This window comes from Spea bombifrons, chromosome 8, assembly GCF_027358695.1.
Source record: "Spea bombifrons isolate aSpeBom1 chromosome 8, aSpeBom1.2.pri, whole genome shotgun sequence".
Taxonomy (NCBI): Eukaryota; Metazoa; Chordata; class Amphibia; order Anura; family Pelobatidae; genus Spea; species Spea bombifrons.
In genome coordinates, this window is record NC_071094.1 from 6,379,794 (window position 1) to 6,389,227 (window position 9,434).

Genomic DNA, 9,434 nt, shown 5'->3' on the forward strand with positions numbered 1-9,434 from the left:
ATGTCTCTTTCTGGCCTCTCATTCTCACCATATAATCTATTTCTCTAACAGACTGCTCTCTCCTAGCTCGCTCTAATCATTGCACTCTATTGGTTTTCTCTCTCTCTTCCTCTTTCCTTGTGTGTCTCTTGTGTCTCATTACCTCTCCTTCTGTCTCTCCCCTTTCTCTTTCGTTCCTCGCATCTACCTCTCACCATGTTTAAATCCCATGTCTTGTACCTCTCTCTTCTCTCTCTAAGTCTGTCCCTTGTATCCTTTCTCTTCTAAGGCTGTCTCTCTCCTCTTTTTTCTTACCAACTGCTCATGCCTTGACTATGACAAGTTATTCTCTTCCCATTCCTGGGCAGCCTTCCCCCTCTCTCTTTGTCTCTTCACCCTCTCTCTAGGTCTCACCCTCCTGTCTGTCTCTCTTAGGCTCCCTCCCTTTCCCTTGCTGTCTCTACTTTTCATATTCTCTTACACGTCCAATTCTCTCTCATAATTACCCCTCACCAATCTCACTCTCGGTAAGCCTTACAAACTCTCATTAAAACCCATGAGCTTTGTCTTCATTCCTGATTCTCTCTCTCACTATTCTGACACCAATCCCTATCATCCCTAAAATGGGAGAGAGCCCTGGATCTCCTGATGAAGCCTCTGCTCTAATTTCTGTATTCTGTTCCTCACACCCCTTCTGTCTCCGAGGTTTTCTCTTATTAGCATACAGCTTTCAAGCTATCTGGTCTCTCGCAGAACAATGTCTATGCCCTGTATGCAGCTGTCTCTTCCTAGCCGGCTGAAGAGGGGCTGCTGATCTATACAGCTCTGGGCTCTGCTATGCTGTATATTCCATATATCTTTCTACCGGCCCTTATATAATTACCTTTTATTTCTATAGCGCCAGCAATTTCCGCAGCGCTTCCTACAGTCCCTACATGCAAAGGGTCCGAGATGGTCTAAGACAGGCATGTCCAAACTTTTTTCGAAGAGTGCCAGATTTGATGAAGTGAACATGTGCGAGGGCCGACCATTTTGCCTGACATTTTCTGAACCATTAAAATTAAATGCAAATTAACTATTTTATGCAAAGTTTATTGAAAACGGCATACCACATCTATCCCTTTCTCACTATCTCCCCTCCCTACCCCCCTTCTCACAATCTCCCCTCTCCCTCCCTACCCCCCCTTCTCACAATCTCCCCTCTCCCTCCCTACCCCCCTTCTCACAATCTCCCCTCTCCCTCCCTACCCCCTTCTCACAATCTCCCCTCTTCCTCCCTACCCCTCCTTCTCACAATCTCCCCTCTTCCTCCCTACCCCTCCTTCTCACAATCTCCCCTCTTCCTCCCTACCCCTCCTTCTCACAATCTCCCCTATTCCTCCCTACCCCCCTTCTCACAATTTCCCCTCTCCCTCCCTACCCTTCTCACGATCTACCCTCTCCCTCCCTACCCCCTTCTAACGATCTACCCTCTCCCTCCCTACCCCCTTCTCACGATCTACCCTCTCCCTCCCTCCCTACCCCCCCTTCTCACGATCTACCCACTCCCTCCCTACTCCCCTTTGTAGGTCACTTACCGTCAACTCCTGTGTTGGGAGCGTGAGGCGTTTGTCTCGGGTGCCGGCGCTTCACTGCTGAGTGCCGTCATATGCCAGCGCTCATCGTGAAGCGCCGGCACCCGAGACAAACACCTCACACTTCCAACACGGCACTCTGGGCAGCGCAGAGGCAGGCGGCAGCGGCGAGCAGAGGAGTCCTGGATTTCTGTCAGTCAGGGGGGCCCAAGAGGTGCCGAGCGGTCGTTTTCAGCAACCGCTCGGCACCCCTTGGGCCCCACTGACTGGCAGAACTCCAGGGCCCGGTCGCAGTCGCGACCCCGGTAGTTCCGCCACTGCCTACAAATTTCTTCATCAGATGCCCTTGTGGCTGTGTGTGCCGGCGCAGGGAGAAGGAAAGCCCAAATCTAGCGACGTCCGAGATCGCAAGATTTGGGCTTTCCTTCTCCCTGCGCCGGCACACACAGCCACAAGGGCATCTGATGAAGAAATTGTGTAGGGGAGGGCAGGGGCGTACCTAGAGTATTTGGCACCCGGGGCGGATCCTGTATGTGGCACCCCCCCCACACACACACTTCAAAACTACCTGGCCGAAACTGAATATGACCCCCCCACACACACACCATAAAAAAAATCTAACACTTATTTAAAGTAAGTAACACACCAAAATAGGACAAAACAATTAAATAACAATATATATATATAATTGTTAACAGCAATCACATTCCTATCATGCCCAGGCATACCCAGATTCCAGGAGGCACTCGCAGACTTGGCATGATAGGAGTATGATTGGCCTATCTACCCCTTCTCGCTCCCTTCTGCCCTATCTACCCCTTCTCGCTTCCTTCTGCCCTATCTACCCCTCCTAACTATCTACCCTCTCCCTCTTTGAAGTTCACTTACCTTTCAGGAGTCCTGCGGTGGGGGTGCAAGGCCTCTGTCTCCCAGCTCTGCCACTGTATGGAACAGTATAGAGTGATGGGAGTTATGATGTACTTTAGAGCATAATTATATAATGAAAAATACATTGGAAATGGTACAGCATAACACCCATCACTCTCACACACTTACCAATCCACACGCATACCAATCCACACGCATACCAATCCACACACATACACCAATCCACACACACATACCAATCCACACACACATACCAATCCACACATATACTAATCCACACACATACACCAATCCACACACATACCAATCCACACACATACCAATCCACACATATACCAATCCACACACATACCAATCCACACACATACACCAATCCACACATATACTAATCCACACACATATACTAATCCACACACATATACTAATCCACACACATACACCAATCCACACACATACACCAATCCACACACATACCAATCCACACACATACACCAATCCACACACATACACCAATCCACTCTCACTGTATGCTTTCTTACCTTTCCTCTTTTCTGTTACAGCTCCTTTTCCTGCTCTTCGCTCCTCTTCTTCTTCAGTTCTTCTGTCTTCTTCTGAGGGCACGGGGTTCAGAGGGCACGGACAGCGGTGGGCGCGGCTTCAGTGTTGTGCGCCGGGATCTGACAACAAACCCCGGCGCACAACAGCTGTTGCCGCGCGGATCGCAAGGGAGCGGTATCGGAGGTCTTTAACAGACCTCCGGCTCCCTTGAGTGATTTTAAGCCGGGTTCAAGGGAGATCCTTGAACCGGCTTAAAATCACTCAAGGGAGCCGGTGGTCTGTTAAAGACCTCCGATACCGCTCCCTTGCGAGCCTGCTCCTCCAGCGGCGGACATTACTGTCCGTCTCTGGAGGGGTGCCGGCAAGTTGCCACCCCTCTGATGAGCGGCACCCGGTGCGGACCGCCCCCCACTCGGTACGCTACTGAGGGCTGTGTGCCGGCGCAGGGAGAAGGAAAGCCCAAATCTCGCGCTTTCCTTCTCCCTGCGCCGGCTGATGACGCCAAGTCCCGTGGCTCACTTGGGGGCCGTATCAGTCCGGAACGCGGGCCGCAATTGGCCCGCGGGCCGGACTTTGGACATGCCTGGTCTAAGACGAACCGATACATTTGGTAAAGAGGGTCCGGCTCACAGGCTTACACCGAGAAATATATGCCCCCTCTTTATGCTGTAAATGCAATATGGCACCAGCTTCATTATATACCGTACAGACCAAAAACCATTCTTACCGGAAGCATGAAATGAATTTGCAGAGCGGCTAACAAGCTGGCAATAGGTTATTATTATAATAAATTTGTGTAGACAATTGCATGTAAAGGATATTGAGTGTCCTTGATTAATATTACACAGAATTCCCTGCTTTAAATTCAAATATAATAGTGGATGGGAATTAACGCAAATAACGATTTCAAGTAGTAATTATTTTTGGGGGCATTGAACCAGGCTGATCTATGGTAAAACAAATAAGCAAAAAGAAAAAAAAAATCCCACATTTATTTGGGTTGTAAGAGTCTTAATACTAGGTTAGTTCTTGCAATGACATTTGTTTTCTAGACCTTTTTTGTATTTTTTTTATTATTTTGACAAAATTTGCATTAGTTTGGGAATTGCTTGCACCAGCTCCACTTTACAATGTAAGCAAGTGAACTAAGTTGAGCTCTGAAGCTTTGAAGAAGTTTGAAAAATCACAGCAATCCCGCCACGGTGTGTCAAGGGACAAGAACTGCTGCTGATAATCTGTTTTCTGCAAAGATTTGGAAATATTGGTAAGAGAATCACACCTTTAAGAAAGCGCAGGCTGCAATTCCCACACGCTGCCGCTAGGAGGAGCTCCGGCAACTGCTTACAGGCAGCCACAGAGGCTCACACGCTCAGCTTTATACCCATTTTTTCTCTATATTTTCGCAAAAACACAACCAAATTGCATTTGGAAGACTAAAACTTCAACAGCTATCCACAGATCTACTGAGGGAACTAAATATTTTACTGCCTCTGATTCCATAAAGCCCTCTCCTTCTTTAAAAAATATAAAATCTTCTGCAGTATAGGATTGTTGCAACTAAACTGCCTTTTATAATAATAATAATAATAAACATAAGTACCAGTGATGTGGTTTATGTTCCTTCCAAAAGTTGAAGAATTCCATCTTTCAGATTCTTAAAATCAAATAGTCATCGAAATATGGGGGGGTGTTGATTTTTTCTTATGAAAATGCATTTACACATCTGTTTTGGGGTGTGCAAGGGCATAAAGGGGTAGTTATTGCAATAGGCTCTGAATATACAGAATAGACTCCAGCCTTTCTATGGGATTTCTAAATTCTCTGATTCTGAGGTCATCCTATAGGCTGGTCAGATAGGCTTATATTACCTTCATTCAATTGGTTTAAAAAAAAAAAATACACCACCAAGTGGCACACAGCAGTGATAACAGACCCAAAAATTAAATAAAAAAATATATAAAAGTTTATTCTAAGGACAGAAGAGGAAAAGAGGGGTGGGGATGTGTCAATTATAATTGCCCCGTCCTGGGGATCAGAGCTTTGTATACAAACACAACCTACCCCTAGCTAACCCATGTGTCTAATTAGATTGCTGCAGAAGACTTTAAAATGTTGATCATTCTTCCTTTTTATTTCCTTAAAATGTTGCAATATTTAAAGGACCCTGATCAACCTTTTCATAGGATGAATGAAAAGCCCATCCAGGATTTTCTTCTGGATATCTTGTTAACTTATGGTGTCCATAAAATATTAAATATTCATATTTTTTCCCAACACCAAGGGTTTAATTTCTTGATTATATATATATTGTTTTAGTTCATAACACAAGTGATCAGTCCAGGAGCTTCTGAATAAAGTTTTCATTTTTATTAAGATTATAAATTTAAACAAATAAATTTGAACAGTTTACCCGGTGATATACAGTTCAATTTACACAAAATTACATGAATTAAAAAAAAATATATAGAAAAATGTTTGGCAATGTATTTAATACACATAGTGCTTGTACGGTGGAGGTTGGCATGGAAGGTTTTCAAAGAAACCACCTTTTTACAACAAAAGGTTTTTAAATGCCAAATAAAAATTAAAATACATGGACAATTGTATCACAAGACCAAACAATGCTGGTTCCATGAATTCAGTTGAAGGCTGAAACTACAACAAATGAACTTTCTTATATAAAAAAAAGACAAGAGCCTTTAAAAAGTAGTGTTTTCACAACTGCTATAACCAGCCAAGTAGGTTGTGTTTTGAGGGGCTGGTTGTGTGTATTCTGTACTGCCCCAGGGCATCTAATGGAGACTTAAGACCCCCCATTTGTGGCTTGCATCTACTTGAACAGAATTCACAACACAAACATTTCCAAAGAACAAAATAAAGTTAAAATGTCATTTTTCCTGCCTTCGCCTTGAAATCCCTCCATTCACACACAAAAGGACAAAGGTTAACCAGAGAAGGGGTATTTAAAAAAAAAAGGTACATTATACTTTTAGGGGCTTGTCTGTATTAAAACCCCTCTTTGCTATGCTCAGCCTCCACCAGTAGATACCTTCAAGAATGTCTGAAGGCTGGAGAAGATTGAGGCATACAAGGGGTATGATCCATGTGTTCTTGGATTTAACCCACTATGCTGGAGTCCATCCAGCAGGTAATAGGTTAAAGCCCCACCAACTTAGTTACCCCCACCTCACTGGAGATGGTCACATCACCTTCTCCCCCAGAAGGTAAGGATGGGATTGAGGTGGGTCTCCAGATCTTCCAACCCCCAGCCACCACAATGGCACAGAGAAGATACCCCACATACAAAAGTAGCCCACCCATGGAATTTGCCTCCTACCCCTAAGTCTCATCAGCCTTTGCCTTGTGTGACAGATTTGCCTTTAGAAATTAAAATTTAAAAAAACTCAGTTAAATAGGTGCTTTCTTTCATTTCAAAAATAAAGTCCAGGATCTGTAGAATTCTGTACAGTTTTTTTTATAAAACCTTTTTTGATTATTTTTCAAGTCCTGAATTCAGTGTCCATCTCCAGACACCACCCCACCTCCCACCTTGCAGTAACCCCCACACTGTCCACTGACATTTGCCCACCCCAGAAACTGCCCCCTTAGCGCTAGAAAGCCACTATTGCCCTAGTCCAGGCTCCCAGGCTGGCCAGCGCCTGCTTGCCACATAAGTGTCCGTTTAGAGTCTGCTCTGACTCGGCTTGCCTGCTCATCAGCCCCGAGAAGCCAGAGCCGAAGATGGAGATCAGGTTGGAGATGTTGGAAGAGTCACTGTGCTCAGGGGGTCCCATCTGTGGGCAAAAGTCTTCATACCTGCCCCTCTTACAGGGCACAAAGTGGGGCTCCAAGTCCTCCTCCTCCCCCTGCCCAGCGTAAGTGTACCCCACCTGGGGGTATCTGCGCTTGGGGGCAGCGGGGAGCTGGTTGGGAGCAGCCGGGCACTGTGCGCCCTGGCACAGGCACTGAGAGGCGCAGCAGTCCTGGTGCAGGTAGCCGTTCTCTACCGTGGTCACCACGTGAGTGTCCAGGTCCAGCACGGTGGTCTGAGTGCAGTGGCTCAGCCCGGCTCCCGGCTCTACCGAGCAGCAGCTCCTGGGGTAGAAGCCGGCAGCGGAGGAGTCCTTGGCCGGGTGCGGGGTGTGCGCGCAGGGGGGCAGCTCCAGGGGCTCCTGCGGGTGGACGAGCAGGGCTGGGGAGCAGACGGGCTCCAGTAAGTCGGCTCCGCTCTGGATTCTGGGCAGCTGATGGTGCATTTCGTCCTCGCCTTCCTCCGGTATCTGCAGGGGGCTGAGCTCCGGGATCTCCTCCATGGCCGAGACGCAGTCCATGGGCTGCTGCGGGAAGGGCTGCCGGCGGTACAGCTCGGCGTAGCGCTCGCTCAGGTACAGTTGCCGGGCGTTGCGCAGCACGTAGGACACCAGCAGGTTCTTATGCAGCTTGATGCCCCCTCGCTGGGTGCGGGAGCTGTGGATCTTCCTCAGGGACAGGCTGATCAGGCTCTGCGCGTCCAGGGCGCACTCCATGCTGTACCGGCCTCCAGCAGCCTCGGGTTCCCGGGAGCTCTCACTCAATCACAGGGAAGCTCGCCCGCTTCGCGCAGCTCGGTACGGCCTCTCCGCCAGCCTTCTCGAGCTGACTCACAAACTGCTTGCGCTTAGCTTCTCGAGCCAACTGCCTTATAAGTACTCCAGTTCTATGCCCGCCCATAACTCGGCGCAGCCTATCCGATGCCGGTGTTGGCAATGATAGACAGCTGCCGCCCGCCCCTCCGAAGACCTTTCAGCCAATGGGAGGAAGGCGGTTCCTTTGTGCTATTCAAATACCAAAGTGATCTTTGCTGCCGGGAATAAGACAAACCTGGGAAGAGAGGGGCTACAGAGGGGCAAGTGGGCATGGGGCACATAGGGGCAAAAGTGTGCAGGGGACTTTAAGGAAGGAGTTTATTGTAAGACAGCACAATATAGTTTATGGATCCTTCCAAAATTACACTAGAAAGAAGGGAAAGTTTAATACATCGGAGTATTAATGGGGTTGTTAATCGGGGTATTAATGCAAAACGATAAAAAGATTATTAGAAAAAAATTCTATTTGTATTTAATTTGAGACCCTTTTTATTTTACCAGAAATGTACATTTCACCCCTATAAAAAGAAACACTGTGGCTTTAAATATACCACCCGTGTTATATTGCTAATTAAAATGAAGCCTATATTGATGTTAATATCTTCAGTTTTATGTGATTTCCAGCGCTTTTCAATTTATATACCCTTCCCAAAAATATGGCTTATTTAATCACTTAGAAGCAGGCACTGATAGGTTGTTGCCATAGAAACAGAAAAAAACTTCTTAAAAGTTTCTGTCTTGCTCTTTATAAGATTAAAACTTCACAGGAAAGAATAAATGGCAGATCTGCCATGGGGTGGTTGATTAACATACTGGAAAGTGCAGTTAATGGTTTGTCTAAGTGGGACTGCAGCTTTAGTGCTGTATAAAACATGTACATTATGGTGGATTTTCCCACGTAAAAGAATACTGGCATTGCCCGACAATGGGGTGATCATAGCCTCACCTATAGATTCAACTACATTAGCTACCTACCTCTATGGTACATGAAATAGTGCCCCAGACAAGAAGCCCCTTTGGAGTCCCACGCCAGTACACTCCATTGTAGGCAAAGATCACTTGTGCATGCCATCTGCAAGTTATGGAGGCTTTTACATTGGGTTTTCTATATTAGGGGTTGTTTCTAGGATGACTGTCAGTGCCCCCCAGTCCACAAACCCCGGGCAACTGCCTGACCCGCCTGGCACTATGACTGCCCCTGCCTACCTCACCAATTCCTCATCTGCCCAACCTACACAGCACCATCAACATAAGTTTATCATACCTAGAACAAAATCAAACTACCCCATGTGTATAACAGGATCTAAATAACTACACCACCTACCCAACCTATAGCATTCATATCACATCCTTTACTGCACACTGATTGAGGACGTCTCTCTGTTTGTTGGGGTCCAAATTAATAAAAACATGGAATAAACACACAGCATGTGATCTCATTTACCCTTTACCCATGTATACACACAAAGCACTTTATATAGCATGTGTACATGTTTACATGATGGTATACTCCATACATTGCATACATATCAGTTTACATGTCTATCTATCGATCTATCTGTATCTAAATGTATCCATCTATCTATATTTTTCTATCTGTTGTCAATCTATCTAAATATAGATTATCTAATAACTATTATCTATCTACCCATCGATTATTTATTTTTCTGTCTATTACCTATCTGTATATCTATCTATCTATCTATCTATCTATCCATCCATCTATCTATCCATCCATCTATCTATCTATCTATTATCTATCTATTATCTATCTATCTATCCATCCATCTATCTATCTATCTATTATCTA

General features: G+C 45.9%; 1 protein-coding gene across 1 annotated transcript; it reads right to left on the reverse strand.

Moving 5' to 3' along the window:
* Positions 1 to 5,981: 5,981 nt before the first annotated feature.
* IER5L (immediate early response 5 like) lies at positions 5,982 to 7,640 on the reverse strand. Its single transcript, XM_053473638.1, has one exon. The coding sequence runs from the start codon at positions 7,523 to 7,525 to the stop codon at positions 6,611 to 6,613; it is 915 nt and encodes a 304-aa protein (XP_053329613.1). The 5' UTR covers positions 7,526 to 7,640; the 3' UTR covers positions 5,982 to 6,610.
* Positions 7,641 to 9,434: the final 1,794 nt, after the last annotated feature.

Excerpts from the sequence above, each read along its gene's own strand:
- IER5L (XM_053473638.1), bottom strand. The coding sequence starts at position 7,525 with ATGGAGTGCGCCCTGGACGCGCAGAGCCTGATCAGCCTGTCCCTGAGG.